Genomic DNA, 26916 nt, shown 5'->3' with positions numbered 1-26916 from the left:
TCCAACAGGGGCCAGACACAAGCAGAAGCAGAAGCAGCAGAAGCAGCAGCAGCACCACCTTTTGTTTTTTGGCTGCAGCAGCAGCAAGGCCCACAGGGCTGGCTAGCTGGCTAGCCAGCAAGCAGGTAGCAATGAAAGTAGGAATCTTTCTTTTTAACCCTGTAAAGGGGTGGTGCACTGTACCCGAAGATACTGCCATATCGGGTCAATGCATAGGGCGACGGAAGCAAGCTTCGAAATCGGCCCCCGTTCTCAAAAATCCATTTAATATATGGTCCCCAGATAGGGGACATATCAGATATTAAACTGATAAGAACAGATACTACACTTGATCTTAGCCAAAAGGCCGAGAAGCGATAACCGTGAAAGGGGCGGGCCCAACAAGGTCCCCTTCATGGGCACTATCACTGCTTGCTGTCAGGGAGGCTGCCAGACAATTTTCCATGCACACTCTGGGCTGGGGGGCAGTCAACCACCAGTACACACAGCAGAACCTAAACCCATACCATTATTGCTAAGCAGCAAGACAGGGGCCCATTGCACTCCCACGGGGCCTTTTTAAATGCAATCCATAACCCGGATTTGCCAGGAACCCTTCTTACTCCTCCTACTTGCATGTGACACTGGGCTTAGGATCTGCATAGGAAACACACACACAAGCACACACCTACCTTTGTTGCCTGCAGATGCCTCCTTGGCTGTCCCCAAACGGTATCAAACCAACACCCACGGGAAGCTGTAAGCATAGAGGACATGCCTGCACCCCATTGGACTTACCTGTGTGGGTTAAATCCGGGTTATTTGACAACCTATGGCGGTGATGGTTCTGCTCAGGCAGAGCAGTGCTGATGCTCCTCATAAAGCTGTCGCTGCTGTGAAGGTTCTAGGTGACATCACAAATCCCTATGGTTACATACACAACAAAGCTGGGTTGTTGTTGTTTACACTCTGCAAGGCCTGTGGAAGTGAGTGACATCATAGCACTGTAGTTCTGAGGGTTCTAGATGGATGCAACAATCTCCTGTTGCTTCTATGAAGGCCGTAATAGACGACATCACCAAACAGCTCCATAGTCACATACACAGCAAAGGAGAGATGTTGTTTACACCTAGTGATGTCAGTGGTATTGAGTGACATCACAGCACAGTGCTAAGGCTCCTGGGCCTGGACACAGCAGCGGCTGCAATATCTCAACGGAGAATACGTTTATATCTATGTGTGTGTGTGCGCGTATATATATATATATATATATATATATATATATATATATATATATATATATATTTCTCCGCCGAAATCACTTTTAAACCCATTTCCACCTTTTTTTCCCTTCTCTTCCTCTTACTTTTTTTCACGTTTTTTTACGTTTTTCTCCTTTTCGCCTCTTTTCTGGGCGTATTATTCTTCTTTTTCTTCTTTTTTTTCGTCTAATGCATACCCCATCAGTGCAGCAATGCTTATTCAATACCGCCAGCAGATGGAGACACTGGGGGATAATTTTCTAAGGATTTATACTGATTTTTCCTGTCTGAATTTGTCGCACAGAAAGTTGCAGGCCAAATATGTGTGACATTTCTGCGACTTTAGCTTCTAGAGCATTTTTACAACATTATACATAGGTGCTGAATACATAAAAAGCGACTGTTCAGCGACAGACAAGTCGCATCGGCTGAAAGTAGGCCAGAATGTCAGTCCATGTTGGAGCAGGTTTAGATACAGTCTAAAGCATAGATCTCAAAGTCTGTGCACAGAATTTAGCAAGGGCCTCGCACCTTCTGATGCATCAGGTAGGTGCACAATAGCATAGCCTAACCCTCTGTACTTTGGTCTATATTGATGCGGGACATAGACAGCCAGCTGATGACCAATCCATTAGTGCAATGGATGGCTGGAAGCATTTGTCTTTGCCTTTGCAATACCACAGAAGCAATGCATGGTCAATGTACAGCAATGACACACCTGTGTGAACAGCCAGGAGACCCCCCCCCCCCCCCCATGTTATGTTACATAGTTACATAGTTAGTACGGTCGAAAAAAGACATATGTCCATCAAGTTCAACCAGGGAATTAAGGGGTAGGGGTGTGGCGCGATATTGGGGAAGGGATGAGATTTTATATTTCTTCATAAGCATTAATCTTATTTTGTCAATTAGGAACATTCAGCACCCACCCGCTATCAAGGCAGCTGCCTATCATGTCATGCCCTACCTGCACAGGTGTGCTGGCTACTCAAATGATCCAATTAAGGAGGCCATTTAGTCAGCAGCAGCAGAAGTCCTGTGCCTGGACGCTCCAACAGGGGCCAGACACAAGCAGAAGCAGAAGCAGCAGAAGCAGCAGCAGCACCACCTTTTGTTTTTTGGCTGCAGCAGCAGCAAGGCCCACAGGGCTGGCTAGCTGGCTAGCCAGCAAGCAGGTAGCAATGAAAGTAGGAATCTTTCTTTTTAACCCTGTAAGGGGGTGGTGCACTGTACCCGAAGATACTGCCATATCGGGTCAATGCATAGGGCGACGGAAGCAAGCTTCGAAATCGGCCCCCGTTCTCAAAAATCCATTTAATATATGGTCCCCAGATAGGGGACGTATCAGATATTAAACTGATAAGAACAGATACTACACTTGATCTTAGCCAAAAGGCCGAGAAGCGATAACCGTGAAAGGGGCGGGCCCAACAAGGTCCCCTTCATGGGCACTATCACTGCTTGCTGTCAGGGAGGCTGCCAGACAATTTTCCATGCACACTCTGGGCTGGGGGGCAGTCAACCACCAGTACACACAGCAGAACCTAAACCCATACCATTATTGCTAAGCAGCAAGACAGGGGCCCATTGCACTCCCACGGGGCCTTTTTAAATGCAATCCATAACCCGGATTTGCCAGGAACCCTTCTTACTCCTCCTACTTGCATGTGACACTGGGCTTAGGATCTGCATAGGAAACACACACACAAGCACACACCTACCTTTGTTGCCTGCAGATGCCTCCTTGGCTGTCCCCAAACGGTATCAAACCAACACCCACGGGAAGCTGTAAGCATAGAGGACATGCCTGCACCCCATTGGACTTACCTGTGTGGGTTAAATCCGGGTTATTTGACAACCTATGGCGGTGATGGTTCTGCTCAGGCAGAGCAGTGCTGATGCTCCTCATAAAGCTGTCGCTGCTGTGAAGGTTCTAGGTGACATCACAAATCCCTATGGTTACATACACAACAAAGCTGGGTTGTTGTTGTTTACACTCTGCAAGGCCTGTGGAAGTGAGTGACATCATAGCACTGTAGTTCTGAGGGTTCTAGATGGATGCAACAATCTCCTGTTGCTTCTATGAAGGCCGTAATAGACGACATCACCAAACAGCTCCATAGTCACATACACAGCAAAGGAGAGATGTTGTTTACACCTAGTGATGTCAGTGGTATTGAGTGACATCACAGCACAGTGCTAAGGCTCCTGGGCCTGGACACAGCAGCGGCTGCAATATCTCAACGGAGAATACGTTTATATCTATGTGTGTGTGTGCGCGTATATATATATATATATATATATATATATATATATATATATATTTCTCCGCCGAAATCACTTTTAAACCCATTTCCACCTTTTTTTCCCTTCTCTTCCTCTTACTTTTTTTCACGTTTTTTTACGTTTTTCTCCTTTTCGCCTCTTTTCTGGGCGTATTATTCTTCTTTTTCTTCTTTTTTTTCGTCTAATGCATACCCCATCAGTGCAGCAATGCTTATTCAATACCGCCAGCAGATGGAGACACTGGGGGATAATTTTCTAAGGATTTATACTGATTTTTCCTGTCTGAATTTGTCGCACAGAAAGTTGCAGGCCAAATATGTGTGACATTTCTGCGACTTTAGCTTCTAGAGCATTTTTACAACATTATACATAGGTGCTGAATACATAAAAAGCGACTGTTCAGCGACAGACAAGTCGCATCGGCTGAAAGTAGGCCAGAATGTCAGTCCATGTTGGAGCAGGTTTAGATACAGTCTAAAGCATAGATCTCAAAGTCTGTGCACAGAATTTAGCAAGGGCCTCGCACCTTCTGATGCATCAGGTAGGTGCACAATAGCATAGCCTAACCCTCTGTACTTTGGTCTATATTGATGCGGGACATAGACAGCCAGCTGATGACCAATCCATTAGTGCAATGGATGGCTGGAAGCATTTGTCTTTGCCTTTGCAATACCACAGAAGCAATGCATGGTCAATGTACAGCAATGACACACCTGTGTGAACAGCCAGGAGACCCCCCCCCCCCCCCATGTTATGTTACATAGTTACATAGTTAGTACGGTCGAAAAAAGACATATGTCCATCAAGTTCAACCAGGGAATTAAGGGGTAGGGGTGTGGCGCGATATTGGGGAAGGGATGAGATTTTATATTTCTTCATAAGCATTAATCTTATTTTGTCAATTAGGAACATTCAGCACCCACCCGCTATCAAGGCAGCTGCCTATCATGTCATGCCCTACCTGCACAGGTGTGCTGGCTACTCAAATGATCCAATTAAGGAGGCCATTTAGTCAGCAGCAGCAGAAGTCCTGTGCCTGGACGCTCCAACAGGGGCCAGACACAAGCAGAAGCAGAAGCAGCAGAAGCAGCAGCAGCACCACCTTTTGTTTTTTGGCTGCAGCAGCAGCAGCAAGGCCCACAGGGCTGGCTAGCTGGCTAGCCAGCAAGCAGGTAGCAATGAAAGTAGTAATCTTTCTTTTTAACCCTGTAAGGGGGTGGTGCACTGTACCCGAAGATACTGCCATATCGGGTCAATGCATAGGGCGACGGAAGCAAGCTTCGAAATCGGCCCCCGTTCTCAAAAATCCATTTAATATATGGTCCCCAGATAGGGGACGTATCAGATATTAAACTGATAAGAACAGATTTTTTTTGATTGAAAGAGCTTTATTTACCGTTCAGTCATTACAAGTCGTACAATAAATTACAGTCACACAAAGCATGATAGTACAATACACAGCAAAGGTTCCCTAAGCTATACATCGCACACCATGCTACTCTAACATTCAGCTCAATCCTGCAATATAAAGGCACAAGAGATCAAACAAAAACCAAATAATACAATCTGTGATCGGGGTAGGGGTGTGGGCGACTATGTGGGGGTAGGGAGGGGGCGGATCACAGGGCCAAACTGTTGGGCTGTATCTTCAGGGAGACATGGGAGAAGGAGAGGGGTCTTCACTCCTCTTCTTCCTCATCAACGGCCGAGCTGTCCAAGATGGAATAGTCTCTAAGCAGGTTCTTGATGAACCTGCGGCAGTCCCGGACGGACATGTTTTCCCTGTTGATCACGAGGCGGTTCCTGGCAAGCCACACTGCGTCCTTAAAACAGTTCATAAGGCGCCAGGCCTCCTGGATGGCCTCCACGTCGTGGGTCCCAGGGAACAGGCCGTAAAGCACCGAATGGTACGATAGGCAGCTCCTGGGCACTGAGTCTCTGAGTTCCTGTTCTAGGGCGTCCAACAGACCCTGTGCAAAGGGGCACTGCCAAAACACGTGGAAAGATGTTTCCTCCACGTAGGGGCAACGGGGGCAGTACCGGGTCTTGCACAGGTTGCGGGCATGCATGAATGACCTGAGAGAGAGACCTCCCATGACGGCCATCCACGACAAGTCCTTGTGTCCATTGGTAAGCCGCTTTGAGGCCACATTGTTCCAAACTGTCTCTGCAGTGGCTGCGGGGAGTCCCGGAACCAGCTCGGTCGAGTCCTTAGCTCGGATGAGCTTGTGGATTGTCTTTGGCTTCCATAGGTCTGGTTTCAGTCCTTCCAGCTGGTGCTCCCTCACAAACCGGACAACATCCCCATAGAACCAGGGAGTGTTCCAGTTGTAAGGGATGGAGCTGTCCCACTTGTCCCAGCCCAGCTGTCTCCAGAGGGGCATGAGAAGCAAGCGAGACATGGACCTGCCCGCTGAGCCAGTCTTTTCTACAAGAGTCCGCTGCACCGTGACGCATGCAAAGGAGGCCCTCAGCAGAGCGGGGATGTCGGGTATTCCCTTCCCACCCTTGCGGGGTTCCTTGTACATCACGGTCCTCTTGACTCTGTCCATTTTGCCCCAGACGAAGCCAAACACTGTCCGGGTGATGGCCTTGCAAACGGTGGTATGGGGAGGCCAGGCCTGTGCGGTATATTGGAGCACAGGCAAAACTTCACTCCGCAGGACAAGTGCCTTGCCTTCCATCGTGAGCTTTCTGGAGCTCCACAGTCCGATCTTCGAGTTTATCCTTCCTAGTCGGTCTTGCCAAGACTTAAGGGCCGCTCCTTCCTTCCCGAACCAGACTCCAAGAATTTGAATGAAGTCCGGCTTAACGGCAAAGGGGAAGGGGGCGGAAGAAGCCAGGTGCCATTCCCCGAAGAGCATGGCCTCCGACTTCCCGCAGTTGACTTTTGCCCCCGAAGCTCTGCCGAAGTCCTCGCAGGTCTGGACGAGTGCAGTCACCGAACGCTGGTCAGCGCAGAAGACGGTCACGTCGTCCATGTAGAGCGAGCACTTGACCTCGTGGCGATCTGGTCCTGGTGCGGTGATCCCTCTGATCTCTCCACTCTGCCGGATAGTCTCAGCGAAGAGCTCTATAACACAAACAAAAAGGAGAGGTGAAAGAGGGCAGCCTTGTCTAACCCCTGAAAGAATAGAAAAGGGGTCAGTCTTCCAGCCGTTCACCAACACCGTGCTGTAAATGTCAAAATACATAACGTTAACAAAAGAGCAAAACATCTTCCCCAGACCCAGCCTGCGCAAAACCCTGTCCATGAATGCGTGGGAGACACGGTCGAACGCCTTCTCCTGATCTAAGCTGACCAGGGCGGCGCGGCCCCCGCGGTCCTGGATGTAATGGACCGTGTCTCTCACAAGGGCAAGGCTGTCGGCAATCCTGCGGCCAGGAATGCTGCAGGTCTGGTCCGGATGGACGATCTGCCCCATGACAGGTTTCAGCCTGTTGGCCAGCACCTTGGCGAGGATCTTGTAGTCCACGTTCAGGAGAGAGATGGGACGCCAGTTTTTCAGGTCACATCTCTCCCCCTTCCGCTTATACAAGATCGTGATCATCCCTTCCCTCAACGACGGAGGCATTCTGCCCCCCACCACCATCTCCTCGTACACCTCCAACAGGTCCGGACAGATCAGGTCGCCCAGCGCTACGTAGAGCTCGGCCGGGAGACCGTCACTGCCCGGGGTCCTGCCGGGCTTAAAGGATTTAGCGGCAGAGAGCAGCTCCCCCACCGTCAAGGGATCGTCCATAGCCGCCGCACCTGCGGGATCAACAACGTTAGTGACACCTGACAGGAACCTCTCGGCGGCTTCGGGGTCGGATGACTTGGGGGCGTAGAGGTTGCTGTAGAAGTCGTGGACGACCCCCATCACTTCCTCCTTGCCGCTCCTCATGTGTCCGGTCTCATCTCGTAGCTCAGTCAGGGGCGTGTGGCCGGCATGGAGCTTCCTGAAAAAGAAAGAGTTACATTTCTCACCCTTCTCCAGGTTCTCCACCTTGGAACGAAAGATGATTCGCTTGGATTCCTCCTCAAAGTGCCTTTTCAAGCTCTTTTTGGTCTCCTCCAGCTCCTCCCTGACGTCCCAGCCACACTGGAGCAGGTCCTGCAGGGACCGCAGCTCGCGCTGCAGTTTCCTCAAGTCCCACTTCTTCGCACACGCCTGTTGTCTGCCTTTTGCCTGAAAGAAACAACGGAATTCGACTTTAACATATTCCCACCAATCGCTGATGCACTTGAACAGACATTTGTCATTTCGCCATACAAGGTAAGCATCCCTAAGTTCCTCCATGACCTCCCTCTGCTCCAACAGGGCACAATTCAACTTCCAGGAGCCCGGGCCAGGTGGGAATCCATGGCCCAGAGTCCCCCGGAATCGAATGGCCCTGTGGTCAGAGAAGAAGCAGGGGACCATAGAGTACGACACCTTTCTGACTGCTCTCGAAGTGAAGATGAAGTCTATCCGAGAACGGAGCGAGCCATCGGGGCGGCTCCACGTATAGTTTACGGAGCCGTTCCCGATGGACCCGACAACGTCCTGCAAGGATGCCTCCGTCACCATCTCAATCAGCAGTTTAGACGTCACGTCCAGGTTGGCGGATGTGCCAGAACTGCGCCCGTCCACCTCAATGGGGCAGTTGAAGTCACCACCCAACACTACTGCTCTAGTGGTGGCGAGTTCAGCCCGCAGGGCCTGGAGAACCTCCAGTCGGACATCCCTCTCAGGGGAGGCATACACGTTGATGAGCCGCACGGGCTCACCCGCCCAGGAACCGTCTGCGACAAGAAGTCTGCCACAGACGAGCTCCCGGACGGAATCAAGTGCAAAGTTACCTCCCCTGATCAGGATGGCCACCCCCGCAGACCTATTGTCGCCCCCACCAGACCAGTAGGAAGGGCCGTGAGGCCACTGCCTGGCCAGATGGTTGTAAGACCTAGAAGCAGACAAAGCACATTCCTGCAACATGTAAACATCACACCTCTGGGAATCTAAGAACGTAAGAACAGTCTGAAATCTAAACCAAGCTCTAATACTCCTCACATTAATGCAGAAGATGTTGAGATCAGCCATGGGAATAAAAAGAGAGGTTAGTTCTGATACTAGTTACCAGTCTGGTCGGACGGGTCCTCTTCTCTGGCGCCTGTCGGCTCCTGTGGCTTCTCGTAGCGCCCTTCCAAGAACTCGTCGTAGACCGTGTTGGACGGAGTGTCCAGGATTTTCTTAACCTCTGGGTCCTGCAGCAGCTCCTCCATAGATTGAGCTTGGACTGGCTCTGCTTGGACCTGCTCCACTTGGGCCTGCTCCATCACCTCCTCTCCTTCTGAAGCCTCAAGGCTCTCGCAGACCTGCTCCATCTCCTCCTCCTCATCTGAAGCTTGAGGGGTCTCGCAGGTCTCGATTATCTTTCTTTTGTGGGACTCTTCTGATACGTTGTCCCTTCCTTTCCTCTTCCTCTGTATGGTACCTGGGGGAGGAAGCACAGGAAAGTCCTCCGAAGGGCGGGCACCAGCAGCTGGAGGGGGGTTAGGTGCTGCTGGGCCAGGAGAGAAAGGAGGCTGGGTGGGGCGGGGGGCAGGAGAGAGTGCCCGGGCAGGGGAGGACGGGGCAGGGGTGGGCCGGGCAGGGGAGGACGGGGCAGGGGTGGGCCGGGCAGGGGAGGACGGGGCAGGGGTGGGCCGGGGTGGGGTACGGGGGGCAGGGGTGGGCCGGGGTGGGGTACGGGGGGCAGGGGTGGGGCGGGATGGGGCAGGAGGGGCGGGGGTGGGACGGGATGGGGCAGGAGGGGCAGGGGTGGGACGGGATGGGGCAGATGGGGCAGGGGTGGGACGGGATGGGGCAGGGGTGGGGCGGGATGGGGCAGGGGTGGGACGGGATGGGGCAGGAGATGGGGCGGGAGGGGCAGGGGATGGGGCGGGAGGGGCAGGGGAGGGGCGGGACGGGGCAGGGGTGGTGGCTTTCGCCTTCTTACCCTCCTTGGTCGGCTTGGCCATCCGTGGTGTTGGCTCCGGAGCTGGGGCTGGCTTCGGTGCTCTCGCTGCCACAGATGCCCATGTTCTCTCCCTCTGGGGGCAGTCCTTGTAGCTGTGGGCTGCCAGTCCGCAGAGGTTGCAGGTCTTGCTCTTGGGGCAGTCCTTGGTCGTGTGACCTGTCACACGGCAATACCTGCAGGCATCCTCCGTACAGTCCTTGCCCTCGTGGCCCATCTTGCCACATCTCCTGCAGGTCTGCGGCATGTCCGGGTAGAAGATAAGTCCTGTGGAGTTGCCCAAGGAAAATGTCGTTGGCAGGTGCTGTAGTCCGTCTGGAGAAGCAGGGTTCTTGTTGAGTCTGACGACCACAGACCACTTGCAGGTCCAGTATCCGAGTGAGTTCAGGATGCGGGTGGGCTCCCTCACCACGGTGCAGAAGCGCTTCAGGAAGGTCGAGATGTCCGTGCCTGGGGTGTGTGGGTTCCGCATTGAGACCGTCACCCGCCTCTCCTCTCTTTGAATAAGGCAGTTGCCCACAAAGCGAGAGAAAGGGGATTCGGGACTCGCCGCTTTCACCACCTCCCAGTATCTTCTACAGGTCCCAATGGTGGCAAAGGTGATGTAGAAGATTCCCGAAAAGAAGGTTGCTATTCCCAGGGTGTCAGCCGTGGGGAAGCCTTGATCCGCCAGCATCTTCTTGCAGAACACGTCGTGGGACATGTCCGGCACCCTTCCGTCCACGGGCTTGAGCTTCAAGGCAACAGTCTGCCTCATCCAGGGCTCCAGGGTTGGAGCTTCCAGGTTAGGAATTCTGCCGCCCTTCTGCCTTGCCGTGGTGGAGGTTGAAGCTTGCTGTGGTTGGGGCTGGACCTCCAGGCCTTGCCCTGCAGCCTCCTGGGTGGACTTGCTGGTTGAGGCCATGGCTTCTTCCAGCAGGCTCTTTTCCGCTTCCTTGCTTGCTTGTGGAGAGAGGCTTCGCAAAGTCTTCTTTCCCGGGTGGGAGGAGCTATGCAGATCCGGTCCCAGTGGGAGGAGCTATGCAAATCCTTCTCCAGAGGCAGCGAGTTTCTTCGAAAAGATTCTGCGCCGCCTTCCTCTTCGCCGCTGTTCCGGAATTCACCGCCGATTCCCTTCTTCCAGGTTCTTCGTCGGCTTCTTCCGGAGCTGCAGTCTTCAAGATCTTCTCCTTCTTCAGATGTTCCGAGGCAGGCAGGAGACGATCTTCAGGTGGTATGCTCTAGAGAAATGCGGTTCTAATAAGAACGAAAAGTACTGCAATCGTACTACGCAAAATCTCTACCACAATGCTTGGAGTTCTTCAGACCGTAGCGATCATGGTATCTCCCCTGCCAGGTAATCTGTTCTGATAAGAACAGATACTACACTTGATCTTAGCCAAAAGGCCGAGAAGCGATAACCGTGAAAGGGGCGGGCCCAACAAGGTCCCCTTCATGGGCACTATCACTGCTTGCTGTCAGGGAGGCTGCCAGACAATTTTCCATGCACACTCTGGGCTGGGGGGCAGTCAACCACCAGTACACACAGCAGAACCTAAACCCATACCATTATTGCTAAGCAGCAAGACAGGGGCCCATTGCACTCCCACGGGGCCTTTTTAAATGCAATCCATAACCCGGATTTGCCAGGAACCCTTCTTACTCCTCCTACTTGCATGTGACACTGGGCTTAGGATCTGCATAGGAAACACACACACAAGCACACACCTACCTTTGTTGCCTGCAGATGCCTCCTTGGCTGTCCCCAAACGGTATCAAACCAACACCCACGGGAAGCTGTAAGCATAGAGGACATGCCTGCACCCCATTGGACTTACCTGTGTGGGTTAAATCCGGGTTATTTGACAACCTATGGCGGTGATGGTTCTGCTCAGGCAGAGCAGTGCTGATGCTCCTCATAAAGCTGTCGCTGCTGTGAAGGTTCTAGGTGACATCACAAATCCCTATGGTTACATACACAACAAAGCTGGGTTGTTGTTGTTTACACTCTGCAAGGCCTGTGGAAGTGAGTGACATCATAGCACTGTAGTTCTGAGGGTTCAAGATGGATGCAACAATCTCCTGTTGCTTCTATGAAGGCCGTAATAGACGACATCACCAAACAGCTCCATAGTCACATACACAGCAAAGGAGAGATGTTGTTTACACCTAGTGATGTCAGTGGTATTGAGTGACATCACAGCACAGTGCTAAGGCTCCTGGGCCTGGACACAGCAGCGGCTGCAATATCTCAACGGAGAATACGTTTATATATATGTGTGTGTGTGCGCGTATATATATATATATATATATATATATATATATATATATATATATATATATATATATATTTCTCCGCCGAAATCACTTTTAAACCCATTTCCACCTTTTTTTCCCTTCTCTTCCTCTTACTTTTTTTTCACGTTTTTTTACGTTTTTCTCCTTTTCGCCTCTTTTCTGGGCGTATTATTCTTCTTTTTCTTCTTTTTTTTCGTCTAATGCATACCCCATCAGTGCAGCAATGCTTATTCAATACCGCCAGCAGATGGAGACACTGGGGGATAATTTTCTAAGGATTTATACTGATTTTTCCTGTCTGAATTTGTCGCACAGAAAGTTGCAGGCCAAATATGTGTGACATTTCTGCGACTTTAGCTTCTAGAGCATTTTTACAACATTATACATAGGTGCTGAATACATAAAAAGCGACTGTTCAGCGACAGACAAGTCGCATCGGCTGAAAGTAGGCCAGAATGTCAGTCCATGTTGGAGCAGGTTTAGATACAGTCTAAAGCATAGATCTCAAAGTCTGTGCACAGAATTTAGCAAGGGCCTCGCACCTTCTGATGCATCAGGTAGGTGCACAATAGCATAGCCTAACCCTCTGTACTTTGGTCTATATTGATGCGGGACATAGACAGCCAGCTGATGACCAATCCATTAGTGCAATGGATGGCTGGAAGCATTTGTCTTTGCCTTTGCAATACCACAGAAGCAATGCATGGTCAATGTACAGCAATGACACACCTGTGTGAACAGCCAGGAGACCCCCCCCCCCCCCCCCCATGTTATGTTACATAGTTACATAGTTAGTACGGTCGAAAAAAGACATATGTCCATCAAGTTCAACCAGGGAATTAAGGGGTAGGGGTGTGGCGCGATATTGGGGAAGGGATGAGATTTTATATTTCTTCATAAGCATTAATCTTATTTTGTCAATTAGGAACATTCAGCACCCACCCGCTATCAAGGCAGCTGCCTATCATGTCATGCCCTACCTGCACAGGTGTGCTGGCTACTCAAATGATCCAATTAAGGAGGCCATTTAGTCAGCAGCAGCAGAAGTCCTGTGCCTGGACGCTCCAACAGGGGCCAGACACAAGCAGAAGCAGAAGCAGCAGAAGCAGCAGCAGCACCACCTTTTGTTTTTTGGCTGCAGCAGCAGCAAGGCCCACAGGGCTGGCTAGCTGGCTAGCCAGCAAGCAGGTAGCAATGAAAGTAGGAATCTTTCTTTTTAACCCTGTAAGGGGGTGGTGCACTGTACCCGAAGATACTGCCATATCAGGTCAATGCATAGGGCGACGGAAGCAAGCTTCGAAATCGGCCCCCGTTCTCAAAAATCCATTTAATATATGGTCCCCAGATAGGGGACGTATCAGATATTAAACTGATAAGAACAGATACTACACTTGATCTTAGCCAAAAGGCCGAGAAGCGATAACCGTGAAAGGGGCGGGCCCAACAAGGTCCCCTTCATGGGCACTATCACTGCTTGCTGTCAGGGAGGCTGCCAGACAATTTTCCATGCACACTCTGGGCTGGGGGGCAGTCAACCACCAGTACACACAGCAGAACCTAAACCCATACCATTATTGCTAAGCAGCAAGACAGGGGCCCATTGCACTCCCACGGGGCCTTTTTAAATGCAATCCATAACCCGGATTTGCCAGGAACCCTTCTTACTCCTCCTACTTGCATGTGACACTGGGCTTAGGATCTGCATAGGAAACACACACACAAGCACACACCTACCTTTGTTGCCTGCAGATGCCTCCTTGGCTGTCCCCAAACGGTATCAAACCAACACCCACGGGAAGCTGTAAGCATAGAGGACATGCCTGCACCCCATTGGACTTACCTGTGTGGGTTAAATCCGGGTTATTTGACAACCTATGGCGGTGATGGTTCTGCTCAGGCAGAGCAGTGCTGATGCTCCTCATAAAGCTGTCGCTGCTGTGAAGGTTCTAGGTGACATCACAAATCCCTATGGTTACATACACAACAAAGCTGGGTTGTTGTTGTTTACACTCTGCAAGGCCTGTGGAAGTGAGTGACATCATAGCACTGTAGTTCTGAGGGTTCTAGATGGATGCAACAATCTCCTGTTGCTTCTATGAAGGCCGTAATAGACGACATCACCAAACAGCTCCATAGTCACATACACAGCAAAGGAGAGATGTTGTTTACACCTAGTGATGTCAGTGGTATTGAGTGACATCACAGCACAGTGCTAAGGCTCCTGGGCCTGGACACAGCAGCGGCTGCAATATCTCAACGGAGAATACGTTTATATCTATGTGTGTGTGTGCGCGTATATATATATATATATATATATATGATATATATATATATATATATTTCTCCGCCGAAATCACTTTTAAACCCATTTCCACCTTTTTTTCCCTTCTCTTCCTCTTACTTTTTTTTCACGTTTTTTTACGTTTTTCTCCTTTTCGCCTCTTTTCTGGGCGTATTATTCTTCTTTTTCTTCTTTTTTTTCGTCTAATGCATACCCCATCAGTGCAGCAATGCTTATTCAATACCGCCAGCAGATGGAGACACTGGGGGATAATTTTCTAAGGATTTATACTGATTTTTCCTGTCTGAATTTGTCGCACAGAAAGTTGCAGGCCAAATATGTGTGACATTTCTGCGACTTTAGCTTCTAGAGCATTTTTACAACATTATACATAGGTGCTGAATACATAAAAAGCGACTGTTCAGCGACAGACAAGTCGCATCGGCTGAAAGTAGGCCAGAATGTCAGTCCATGTTGGAGCAGGTTTAGATACAGTCTAAAGCATAGATCTCAAAGTCTGTGCACAGAATTTAGCAAGGGCCTCGCACCTTCTGATGCATCAGGTAGGTGCACAATAGCATAGCCTAACCCTCTGTACTTTGGTCTATATTGATGCGGGACATAGACAGCCAGCTGATGACCAATCCATTAGTGCAATGGATGGCTGGAAGCATTTGTCTTTGCCTTTGCAATACCACAGAAGCAATGCATGGTCAATGTACAGCAATGACACACCTGTGTGAACAGCCAGGAGACCCCCCCCCCCCCATGTTATGTTACATAGTTACATAGTTAGTACGGTCGAAAAAAGACATATGTCCATCAAGTTCAACCAGGGAATTAAGGGGTAGGGGTGTGGCGCGATATTGGGGAAGGGATGAGATTTTATATTTCTTCATAAGCATTAATCTTATTTTGTCAATTAGGAACATTCAGCACCCACCCGCTATCAAGGCAGCTGCCTATCATGTCATGCCCTACCTGCACAGGTGTGCTGGCTACTCAAATGATCCAATTAAGGAGGCCATTTAGTCAGCAGCAGCAGAAGTCCTGTGCCTGGACGCTCCAACAGGGGCCAGACACAAGCAGAAGCAGAAGCAGCAGAAGCAGCAGCAGCACCACCTTTTGTTTTTTGGCTGCAGCAGCAGCAAGGCCCACAGGGCTGGCTAGCTGGCTAGCCAGCAAGCAGGTAGCAATGAAAGTAGGAATCTTTCTTTTTAACCCTGTAAGGGGGTGGTGCACTGTACCCGAAGATACTGCCATATCGGGTCACTGCATAGGGCGACGGAAGCAAGCTTCGAAATCGGCCCCCGTTCTCAAAAATCCATTTAATATATGGTCCCCAGATAGGGGACGTATCAGATATTAAACTGATAAGAACAGATACTACACTTGATCTTAGCCAAAAGGCCGAGAAGCGATAACCGTGAAAGGGGCGGGCCCAACAAGGTCCCCTTCATGGGCACTATCACTGCTTGCTGTCAGGGAGGCTGCCAGACAATTTTCCATGCACACTCTGGGCTGGGGGGCAGTCAACCACCAGTACACACAGCAGAACCTAAACCCATACCATTATTGCTAAGCAGCAAGACAGGGGCCCATTGCACTCCCACGGGGCCTTTTTAAATGCAATCCATAACCCGGATTTGCCAGGAACCCTTCTTACTCCTCCTACTTGCATGTGACACTGGGCTTAGGATCTGCATAGGAAACACACACACAAGCACACACCTACCTTTGTTGCCTGCAGATGCCTCCTTGGCTGTCCCCAAACGGTATCAAACCAACACCCACGGGAAGCTGTAAGCATAGAGGACATGCCTGCACCCCATTGGACTTACCTGTGTGGGTTAAATCCGGGTTATTTGACAACCTATGGCGGTGATGGTTCTGCTCAGGCAGAGCAGTGCTGATGCTCCTCATAAAGCTGTCGCTGCTGTGAAGGTTCTAGGTGACATCACAAATCCCTATGGTTACATACACAACAAAGCTGGGTTGTTGTTGTTTACACTCTGCAAGGCCTGTGGAAGTGAGTGACATCATAGCACTGTAGTTCTGAGGGTTCTAGATGGATGCAACAATCTCCTGTTGCTTCTATGAAGGCCGTAATAGACGACATCACCAAACAGCTCCATAGTCACATACACAGCAAAGGAGAGATGTTGTTTACACCTAGTGATGTCAGTGGTATTGAGTGACATCACAGCACAGTGCTAAGGCTCCTGGGCCTGGACACAGCAGCGGCTGCAATATCTCAACGGAGAATACGTTTATATCTATGTGTGTGTGTGCGCGTATATATATATATATATATATATATATATATATATATATATATTTCTCCGCCGAAATCACTTTTAAACCCATTTCCACCTTTTTTTCCCTTCTCTTCCTCTTACTTTTTTTCACGTTTTTTTACGTTTTTCTCCTTTTCGCCTCTTTTCTGGGCGTATTATTCTTCTTTTTCTTCTTTTTTTTCGTCTAATGCATACCCCATCAGTGCAGCAATGCTTATTCAATACCGCCAGCAGATGGAGACACTGGGGGATAATTTTCTAAGGATTTATACTGATTTTTCCTGTCTGAATTTGTCGCACAGAAAGTTGCAGGCCAAATATGTGTGACATTTCTGCGACTTTAGCTTCTAGAGCATTTTTACAACATTATACATAGGTGCTGAATACATAAAAAGCGACTGTTCAGCGACAGACAAGTCGCATCGGCTGAAAGTAGGCCAGAATGTCAGTCCATGTTGGAGCAGGTTTAGATACAGTCTAAAGCATAGATCTCAAAGTCTGTGCACAGAATTTAGCAAGGGCCTCGCACCTTCTGATGCATCAGGTAGGTGCACAATAGCATAGCCTAACCCTCTGTACTTTGGTCTATATTGATGCGGGACATAGACAGCCAGCTGATGACCAATCCATTAGTGCAATGGATGGCTGGAAGCATTTGTCTTTGCCTTTGCAATACCACAGAAGCAATGCATGGTCAATGTACAGCAATGACACACCTGTGTGAACAGCCAGGAGACCCCCCCCCCCCCCCCCCCATGTTATGTTACATAGTTACATAGTTAGTACGGTCGAAAAAAGACATATGTCCATCAAGTTCAACCAGGGAATTAAGGGGTAGGGGTGTGGCGCGATATTGGGGAAGGGATGAGATTTTATATTTCTTCATAAGCATTAATCTTATTTTGTCAATTAGGAACATTCAGCACCCACCCGCTATCAAGGCAGCTGCCTATCATGTCATGCCCTACCTGCACAGGTGTGCTGGCTACTCAAATGATCCAATTAAGGAGGCCATTTAGTCAGCAGCAGCAGAAGTCCTGTGCCTGGACGCTCCAACAGGGGCCAGACACAAGCAGAAGCAGAAGCAGAAGCAGCAGAAGCAGCAGCAGCACCACCTTTTGTTTTTTGGCTGCAGCAGCAGCAGCAAGGCCCACAGGGCTGGCTAGCTGGCTAGCCAGCAAGCAGGTAGCAATGAAAGTAGTAATCTTTCTTTTTAACCCTGTAAGGGGGTGGTGCACTATACCCGAAGATACTGCCATATCGGGTCAATGCATAGGGCGACGGAAGCAAGCTTCGAAATCGGCCCCCGTTCTCAAAAATCCATTTAATATATGGTCCCCAGATAGGGGACGTATCAGATATTAAACTGATAAGAACAGATACTACACTTGATCTTAGCCAAAAGGCCGAGAAGCGATAACCGTGAAAGGGGCGGGCCCAACAAGGTCCCCTTCATGGGCACTATCACTGCTTGCTGTCAGGGAGGCTGCCAGACAATTTTCCATGCACACTCTGGGCTGGGGGGCAGTCAACCACCAGTACACACAGCAGAACCTAAACCCATACCATTATTGCTAAGCAGCAAGACAGGGGCCCATTGCACTCCCACGGGGCCTTTTTAAATGCAATCCATAACCCGGATTTGCCAGGAACCCTTCTTACTCCTCCTACTTGCATGTGACACTGGGCTTAGGATCTGCATAGGAAACACACACACAAGCACACACCTACCTTTGTTGCCTGCAGATGCCTCCTTGGCTGTCCCCAAACGGTATCAAACCAACACCCACGGGAAGCTGTAAGCATAGAGGACATGCCTGCACCCCATTGGACTTACCTGTGTGGGTTAAATCCGGGTTATTTGACAACCTATGGCGGTGATGGTTCTGCTCAGGCAGAGCAGTGCTGATGCTCCTCATAAAGCTGTCGCTGCTGTGAAGGTTCTAGGTGACATCACAAATCCCTATGGTTACATACACAACAAAGCTGGGTTGTTGTTGTTTACACTCTGCAAGGCCTGTGGAAGTGAGTGACATCATAGCACTGTAGTTCTGAGGGTTCTAGATGGATGCAACAATCTCCTGTTGCTTCTATGAAGGCCGTAATAGACGACATCACCAAACAGCTCCATAGTCACATACACAGCAAAGGAGAGATGTTGTTTACACCTAGTGATGTCAGTGGTATTGAGTGACATCACAGCACAGTGCTAAGGCTCCTGGGCCTGGACACAGCAGCGGCTGCAATATCTCAACGGAGAATACGTTTATATCTATGTGTGTGTGTGCACGTATATATATATATATATATATATATATATATATATATATATATATATTTCTCCGCCGAAATCACTTTTAAACCCATTTCCACCTTTTTTTCCCTTCTCTTCCTCTTACTTTTTTTTCACGTTTTTTTACGTTTTTCTCCTTTTCGCCTCTTTTCTGGGCGTATTATTCTTCTTTTTCTTCTTTTTTTTCGTCTAATGCATACCCCATCAGTGCAGCAATGCTTATTCAATACCGCCAGCAGATGGAGACACTGGGGGATAATTTTCTAAGGATTTATACTGATTTTTCCTGTCTGAATTTGTCGCACAGAAAGTTGCAGGCCAAATATGTGTGACATTTCTGCGACTTTAGCTTCTAGAGCATTTTTACAACATTATACATAGGTGCTGAATACATAAAAAGCGACTGTTCAGCGACAGACAAGTCGCATCGGCTGAAAGTAGGCCAGAATGTCAGTCCATGTTGGAGCAGGTTTAGATACAGTCTAAAGCATAGATCTCAAAGTCTGTGCACAGAATTTAGCAAGGGCCTCGCACCTTCTGATGCATCAGGTAGGTGCACAATAGCATAGCCTAACCCTCTGTACTTTGGTCTATATTGATGCGGGACATAGACAGCCAGCTGATGACCAATCCATTAGTGCAATGGATGGCTGGAAGCATTTGTCTTTGCCTTTGCAATACCACAGAAGCAATGCATGGTCAATGTACAGCAATGACACACCTGTGTGAACAGCCAGGAGACCCCCCCCCCCCCCCCATGTTATGTTACATAGTTACATAGTTAGTACGGTCGAAAAAAGACATATGTCCATCAAGTTCAACCAGGGAATTAAGGGGTAGGGGTGTGGCGCGATATTGGGGAAGGGATGAGATTTTATATTTCTTCATAAGCATTAATCTTATTTTGTCAATTAGGAACATTCAGCACCCACCCGCTATCAAGGCAGCTGCCTATCATGTCATGCCCTACCTGCACAGGTGTGCTGGCTACTCAAATGATCCAATTAAGGAGGCCATTTAGTCAGCAGCAGCAGAAGTCCTGTGCCTGGACGCTCCAACAGGGGCCAGACACAAGCAGAAGCAGAAGCAGCAGAAGCAGCAGCAGCACCACCTTTTGTTTTTTGGCTGCAGCAGCAGCAAGGCCCACAGGGCTGGCTAGCTGGCTAGCCAGCAAGCAGGTAGCAATGAAAGTAGTAATCTTTCTTTTTAACCCTGTAAGGGGGTGGTGCACTGTACCCGAAGATACTGCCATATCGGGTCAATGCATAGGGCGACGGAAGCAAGCTTCGAAATCGGCCCCCGTTCTCAAAAATCCATTTAATATATGGTCCCCAGATAGGGGACGTATCAGATATTAAACTGATAAGAACAGATACTACACTTGATCTTAGCCAAAAGGCCGAGAAGCGATAACCGTGAAAGGGGCGGGCCCAACAAGGTCCCCTTCATGGGCACTATCACTGCTTGCTGTCAGGGAGGCTGCCAGACAATTTTCCATGCACACTCTGGGCTGGGGGGCAGTCAACCACCAGTACACACAGCAGAACCTAAACCCATACCATTATTGCTAAGCAGCAAGACAGGGGCCCATTGCACTCCCACGGGGCCTTTTTAAATGCAATCCATAACCCGGATTTGCCAGGAACCCTTCTTACTCCTCCTACTTGCATGTGACACTGGGCTTAGGATCTGCATAGGAAACACACACACAAGCACACACCTACCTTTGTTGCCTGCAGATGCCTCCTTGGCTGTCCCCAAACGGTATCAAACCAACACCCACGGGGAGCTGTAAGCATAGAGGACATGCCTGCACCCCATTGGACTTACCTGTGTGGGTTAAATCCGGGTTATTTGACAACCTATGGCGGTGATGGTTCTGCTCAGGCAGAGCAGTGCTGATGCTCCTCATAAAGCTGTCGCTGCTGTGAAGGTTCTAGGTGACATCACAAATCCCTATGGTTACATACACAACAAAGCTGGGTTGTTGTTGTTTACACTCTGCAAGGCCTGTGGAAGTGAGTGACATCATAGCACTGTAGTTCTGAGGGTTCTAGATGGATGCAACAATCTCCTGTTGCTTCTATGAAGGCCGTAATAGACGACATCACCAAACAGCTCCATAGTCACATACACAGCAAAGGAGAGATGTTGTTTACACCTAGTGATGTCAGTGGTATTGAGTGACATCACAGCACAGTGCTAAGGCTCCTGGGCCTGGACACAGCAGCGGCTGCAATATCTCAACGGAGAATACGTTTATATCTATGTGTGTGTGTGCGCGTATATATATATATATATATATATATATATATATATATATATATATATTTCTCCGCCGAAATCACTTTTAAACCCATTTCCACCTTTTTTTCCCTTCTCTTCCTCTTACTTTTTTTTCACGTTTTTTTAAGTTTTTCTCCTTTTCGCCTCTTTTCTGGGCGTATTATTCTTCTTTTTCTTCTTTTTTTTCGTCTAATGCATACCCCATCAGTGCAGCAATGCTTATTCAATACCGCCAGCAGATGGAGACACTGGGGGATAATTTTCTAAGGATTTATACTGATTTTTCCTGTCTGAATTTGTCGCACAGAAAGTTGCAGGCCAAATATGTGTGACATTTCTGCGACTTTAGCTTCTAGAGCATTTTTACAACATTATACATAGGTGCTGAATACATAAAAAGCGACTGTTCAGCGACAGACAAGTCGCATCGGCTGAAAGTAGGCCAGAATGTCAGTCCATGTTGGAGCAGGTTTAGATACAGTCTAAAGCATAGATCTCAAAGTCTGTGCACAGAATTTAGCAAGGGCCTCGCACCTTCTGATGCATCAGGTAGGTGCACAATAGCATAGCCTAACCCTCTGTACTTTGGTCTATATTGATGCGGGACATAGACAGCCAGCTGATGACCAATCCATTAGTGCAATGGATGGCTGGAAGCATTTGTCTTTGCCTTTGCAATACCACAGAAGCAATGCATGGTCAATGTACAGCAATGACACACCTGTGTGAACAGCCAGGAGACCCCCCCCCCCCCATGTTATGTTACATAGTTACATAGTTAGTACGGTCGAAAAAAGACATATGTCCATCAAGTTCAACCAGGGAATTAAGGGGTAGGGGTGTGGCGCGATATTGGGGAAGGGATGAGATTTTATATTTCTTCATAAGCATTAATCTTATTTTGTCAATTAGGAACATTCAGCACCCACCCGCTATCAAGGCAGCTGCCTATCATGTCATGCCCTACCTGCACAGGTGTGCTGGCTACTCAAATGATCCAATTAAGGAGGCCATTTAGTCAGCAGCAGCAGAAGTCCTGTGCCTGGACGCTCCAACAGGGGCCAGACACAAGCAGAAGCAGAAGCAGCAGAAGCAGCAGCAGCACCACCTTTTGTTTTTTGGCTGCAGCAGCAGCAAGGCCCACAGGGCTGGCTAGCTGGCTAGCCAGCAAGCAGGTAGCAATGAAAGTAGGAATCTTTCTTTTTAACCCTGTAAGGGGGTGGTGCACTGTACCCGAAGATACTGCCATATCGGGTCAATGCATAGGGCGACGGAAGCAAGCTTCGAAATCGGCCCCCGTTCTCAAAAATCCATTTAATATATGGTCCCCAGATAGGGGACGTATCAGATATTAAACTGATAAGAACAGATACTACACTTGATCTTAGCCAAAAGGCCGAGAAGCGATAACCGTGAAAGGGGCGGGCCCAACAAGGTCCCCTTCATGGGCACTATCACTGCTTGCTGTCAGGGAGGCTGCCAGACAATTTTCCATGCACACTCTGGGCTGGGGGGCAGTCAACCACCAGTACACACAGCAGAACCTAAACCCATACCATTATTGCTAAGCAGCAAGACAGGGGCCCATTGCACTCCCACGGGGCCTTTTTAAATGCAATCCATAACCCGGATTTGCCAGGAACCCTTCTTACTCCTCCTACTTGCATGTGACACTGGGCTTAGGATCTGCATAGGAAACACACACACAAGCACACACCTACCTTTGTTGCCTGCAGATGCCTCCTTGGCTGTCCCCAAACGGTATCAAACCAACACCCACGGGAAGCTGTAAGCATAGAGGACATGCCTGCACCCCATTGGACTTACCTGTGTGGGTTAAATCCGGGTTATTTGACAACCTATGGCGGTGATGGTTCTGCTCAGGCAGAGCAGTGCTGATGCTCCTCATAAAGCTGTCGCTGCTGTGAAGGTTCTAGGTGACATCACAAATCCCTATGGTTACATACACAACAAAGCTGGGTTGTTGTTGTTTACACTCTGCAAGGCCTGTGGAAGTGAGTGACATCATAGCACTGTAGTTCTGAGGGTTCTAGATGGATGCAACAATCTCCTGTTGCTTCTATGAAGGCCGTAATAGACGACATCACCAAACAGCTCCATAGTCACATACACAGCAAAGGAGAGATGTTGTTTACACCTAGTGATGTCAGTGGTATTGAGTGACATCACAGCACAGTGCTAAGGCTCCTGGGCCTGGACACAGCAGCGGCTGCAATATCTCAACGGAGAATACGTTTATATCTATGTGTGTGTGTGCGCGTATATATATATATATATATATATATATATATATATATATATATATATATATTTCTCCGCCGAAATCACTTTTAAACCCATTTCCACCTTTTTTTCCCTTCTCTTCCTCTTACTTTTTTTTCACGTTTTTTTACGTTTTTCTCCTTTTCGCCTCTTTTCTGGGCGTATTATTCTTCTTTTTCTTCTTTTTTTTCGTCTAATGCATACCCCATCAGTGCAGCAATGCTTATTCAATACCGCCAGCAGATGGAGACACTGGGGGATAATTTTCTAAGGATTTATACTGATTTTTCCTGTCTGAATTTGTCGCACAGAAAGTTGCAGGCCAAATATGTGTGACATTTCTGCGACTTTAGCTTCTAGAGCATTTTTACAACATTATACATAGGTGCTGAATACATAAAAAGCGACTGTTCAGCGACAGACAAGTCGCATCGGCTGAAAGTAGGCCAGAATGTCAGTCCATGTTGGAGCAGGTTTAGATACAGTCTAAAGCATAGATCTCAAAGTCTGTGCACAGAATTTAGCAAGGGCCTCGCACCTTCTGATGCATCAGGTAGGTGCACAATAGCATAGCCTAACCCTCTGTACTTTGGTCTATATTGATGCGGGACATAGACAGCCAGCTGATGACCAATCCATTAGTGCAATGGATGGCTGGAAGCATTTGTCTTTGCCTTTGCAATACCACAGAAGCAATGCATGGTCAATGTACAGCAATGACACACCTGTGTGAACAGCCAGGAGACCCCCCCCCCCCCCCCCATGTTATGTTACATAGTTACATAGTTAGTACGGTCGAAAAAAGACATATGTCCATCAAGTTCAACCAGGGAATTAAGGGGTAGGGGTGTGGCGCGATATTGGGGAAGGGATGAGATTTTATATTTCTTCATAAGCATTAATCTTATTTTGTCAATTAGGAACATTCAGCACCCACCCGCTATCAAGGCAGCTGCCTATCATGTCATGCCCTACCTGCACAGGTGTGCTGGCTACTCAAATGATCCAATTAAGGAGGCCATTTAGTCAGCAGCAGCAGAAGTCCTGTGCCTGGACGCTCCAACAGGGGCCAGACACAAGCAGAAGCAGAAGCAGCAGAAGCAGCAGCAGCACCACCTTTTGTTTTTTGGCTGCAGCAGCAGCAAGGCCCACAGGGCTGGCTAGCTGGCTAGCCAGCAAGCAGGTAGCAATGAAAGTAGGAATCTTTCTTTTTAACCCTGTAAGGGGGTGGTGCACTGTACCCGAAGATACTGCCATATCGGGTCAATGCATAGGGCGACGGAAGCAAGCTTCGAAATCGGCCCCCGTTCTCAAAAATCCATTTAATATATGGTCCCCAGATAGGGGACGTATCAGATATTAAACTGATAAGAACAGATACTACACTTGATCTTAGCCAAAAGGCCGAGAAGCGATAACCGTGAAAGGGGCGGGCCCAACAAGGTCCCCTTCATGGGCACTATCACTGCTTGCTGTCAGGGAGGCTGCCAGACAATTTTCCATGCACACTCTGGGCTGGGGGGCAGTCAACCACCAGTACACACAGCAGAACCTAAACCCATACCATTATTGCTAAGCAGCAAGACAGGGGCCCATTGCACTCCCACGGGGCCTTTTTAAATGCAATCCATAACCCGGATTTGCCAGGAACCCTTCTTACTCCTCCTACTTGCATGTGACACTGGGCTTAGGATCTGCATAGGAAACACACACACAAGCACACACCTACCTTTGTTGCCTGCAGATGCCTCCTTGGCTGTCCCCAAACGGTATCAAACCAACACCCACGGGAAGCTGTAAGCATAGAGGACATGCCTGCACCCCATTGGACTTACCTGTGTGGGTTAAATCCGGGTTATTTGACAACCTATGGCGGTGATGGTTCTGCTCAGGCAGAGCAGTGCTGATGCTCCTCATAAAGCTGTCGCTGCTGTGAAGGTTCTAGGTGACATCACAAATCCCTATGGTTACATACACAACAAAGCTGGGTTGTTGTTGTTTACACTCTGCAAGGCCTGTGGAAGTGAGTGACATCATAGCACTGTAGTTCTGAGGGTTCTAGATGGATGCAACAATCTCCTGTTGCTTCTATGAAGGCCGTAATAGACGACATCACCAAACAGCTCCATAGTCACATACACAGCAAAGGAGAGATGTTGTTTACACCTAGTGATGTCAGTGGTATTGAGTGACATCACAGCACAGTGCTAAGGCTCCTGGGCCTGGACACAGCAGCGGCTGCAATATCTCAACGGAGAATACGTTTATATCTATGTGTGTGTGTGCGCGTATATATATATATATATATATATATATATATATATATTTCTCCGCCGAAATCACTTTTAAACCCATTTCCACCTTTTTTTCCCTTCTCTTCCTCTTACTTTTTTTTCACGTTTTTTTACGTTTTTCTCCTTTTCGCCTCTTTTCTGGGCGTATTATTCTTCTTTTTCTTCTTTTTTTTCGTCTAATGCATACCCCATCAGTGCAGCAATGCTTATTCAATACCGCCAGCAGATGGAGACACTGGGGGATAATTTTCTAAGGATTTATACTGATTTTTCCTGTCTGAATTTGTCGCACAGAAAGTTGCAGGCCAAATATGTGTGACATTTCTGCGACTTTAGCTTCTAGAGCATTTTTACAACATTATACATAGGTGCTGAATACATAAAAAGCGACTGTTCAGCGACAGACAAGTCGCATCGGCTGAAAGTAGGCCAGAATGTCAGTCCATGTTGGAGCAGGTTTAGATACAGTCTAAAGCATAGATCTCAAAGTCTGTGCACAGAATTTAGCAAGGGCCTCGCACCTTCTGATGCATCAGGTAGGTGCACAATAGCATAGCCTAACCCCTCTGTACTTTGGTCTATATTGATGCGGGACATAGACAGCCAGCTGATGACCAATCCATTAGTGCAATGGATGGCTGGAAGCATTTGTCTTTGCCTTTGCAATACCACAGAAGCAATGCATGGTCAATGTACAGCAATGACACACCTGTGTGAACAGCCAGGAGACCCCCCCCCCCCCATGTTATGTTACATAGTTACATAGTTAGTACGGTCGAAAAAAGACATATGTCCATCAAGTTCAACCAGGGAATTAAGGGGTAGGGGTGTGGCGCGATATTGGGGAAGGGATGAGATTTTATATTTCTTCATAAGCATTAATCTTATTTTGTCAATTAGGAACATTCAGCACCCACCCGCTATCAAGGCAGCTGCCTATCATGTCATGCCCTACCTGCACAGGTGTGCTGGCTACTCAAATGATCCAATTAAGGAGGCCATTTAGTCAGCAGCAGCAGAAGTCCTGTGCCTGGACGCTCCAACAGGGGCCAGACACAAGCAGAAGCAGAAGCAGCAGAAGCAGCAGCAGCACCACCTTTTGTTTTTTGCTGCAGCAGCAGCAAGGCCCACAGGGCTGGCTAGCTGGCTAGCCAGCAAGCAGGTAGCAATGAAAGTAGGAATCTTTCTTTTTAACCCTGTAAGGGGTGGTGCACTGTACCCGAAGATACTGCCATATCGGGTCAATGCATAGGGCGACGGAAGCAAGCTTCGAAATCGGCCCCCGTTCTCAAAATCCATTTAATATATGGTCCCCAGATAGGGGACGTATCAGATATTAAACTGATAAGAACAGATACTACACTTGATCTTAGCCAAAAGCCGAGAAGCGATAACCGTG

General features: G+C 48.6%; 1 protein-coding gene, 9 non-coding genes and 2 pseudogenes across 10 annotated transcripts in view; all 12 read right to left on the bottom strand.

The window, feature by feature from the left end:
* The window catches only part of LOC130332183 (uncharacterized), a 52124-nt gene extending 44420 nt beyond the window's left edge, over positions 1-7704 (bottom strand). Inside the window, exons 1-2 of the mRNA XM_056553737.1 lie at positions 7498-7704; positions 5723-6600 (exon numbers count right to left, since the gene is read on the bottom strand). Of these exons, the coding sequence (XP_056409712.1) occupies positions 5723-6508 (786 nt within the window). The 5' untranslated portion in view covers positions 6509-6600; positions 7498-7704. The remainder of the gene's footprint in view (positions 1-5722; positions 6601-7497) is intronic.
* On the bottom strand, positions 168-358 carry LOC130332278 (U2 spliceosomal RNA). Its single transcript, XR_008874991.1, has one exon. It is a non-coding gene; the product is annotated as a U2 spliceosomal RNA (small nuclear RNA).
* On the bottom strand, positions 2459-2649 carry LOC130332203 (U2 spliceosomal RNA). The gene has a single exon (XR_008874932.1). It is a non-coding gene; the product is annotated as a U2 spliceosomal RNA (small nuclear RNA).
* On the bottom strand, positions 4742-4917 carry LOC130332258 (U2 spliceosomal RNA; annotated as a pseudogene).
* A 3030-nt stretch (positions 7705-10734) lies between the features above and the next one.
* LOC130332274 (U2 spliceosomal RNA) lies at positions 10735-10904 on the bottom strand (annotated as a pseudogene).
* A 2109-nt stretch (positions 10905-13013) lies between these two features.
* LOC130332244 (U2 spliceosomal RNA) lies at positions 13014-13204 on the bottom strand. The gene has a single exon (XR_008874968.1). It is a non-coding gene; the product is annotated as a U2 spliceosomal RNA (small nuclear RNA).
* Positions 13205-15295: 2091 nt separating this feature from the next.
* On the bottom strand, positions 15296-15486 carry LOC130332251 (U2 spliceosomal RNA). The gene has a single exon (XR_008874974.1). It is a non-coding gene; the product is annotated as a U2 spliceosomal RNA (small nuclear RNA).
* Positions 15487-17588: 2102 nt separating this feature from the next.
* Positions 17589-17779, bottom strand: LOC130332243 (U2 spliceosomal RNA). Its single transcript, XR_008874967.1, has one exon. It is a non-coding gene; the product is annotated as a U2 spliceosomal RNA (small nuclear RNA).
* Positions 17780-19874: 2095 nt separating this feature from the next.
* Positions 19875-20065, bottom strand: LOC130332191 (U2 spliceosomal RNA). Its single transcript, XR_008874921.1, has one exon. It is a non-coding gene; the product is annotated as a U2 spliceosomal RNA (small nuclear RNA).
* Positions 20066-22157: 2092 nt separating this feature from the next.
* LOC130332314 (U2 spliceosomal RNA) lies at positions 22158-22348 on the bottom strand. The gene has a single exon (XR_008875025.1). It is a non-coding gene; the product is annotated as a U2 spliceosomal RNA (small nuclear RNA).
* A 2100-nt stretch (positions 22349-24448) lies between these two features.
* LOC130332302 (U2 spliceosomal RNA) lies at positions 24449-24639 on the bottom strand. The gene has a single exon (XR_008875014.1). It is a non-coding gene; the product is annotated as a U2 spliceosomal RNA (small nuclear RNA).
* A 2081-nt stretch (positions 24640-26720) lies between these two features.
* Positions 26721-26909, bottom strand: LOC130332255 (U2 spliceosomal RNA). Its single transcript, XR_008874978.1, has one exon. It is a non-coding gene; the product is annotated as a U2 spliceosomal RNA (small nuclear RNA).
* Positions 26910-26916: the final 7 nt, after the last annotated feature.

This window comes from Hyla sarda, unplaced genomic scaffold (assembly GCF_029499605.1).
Source record: "Hyla sarda isolate aHylSar1 unplaced genomic scaffold, aHylSar1.hap1 scaffold_373, whole genome shotgun sequence".
Taxonomy (NCBI): domain Eukaryota; kingdom Metazoa; phylum Chordata; class Amphibia; order Anura; family Hylidae; genus Hyla; species Hyla sarda.
Note: the sequence above shows the minus strand (reverse complement) of the source record. Positions and strands in the feature narration are given on the sequence as shown.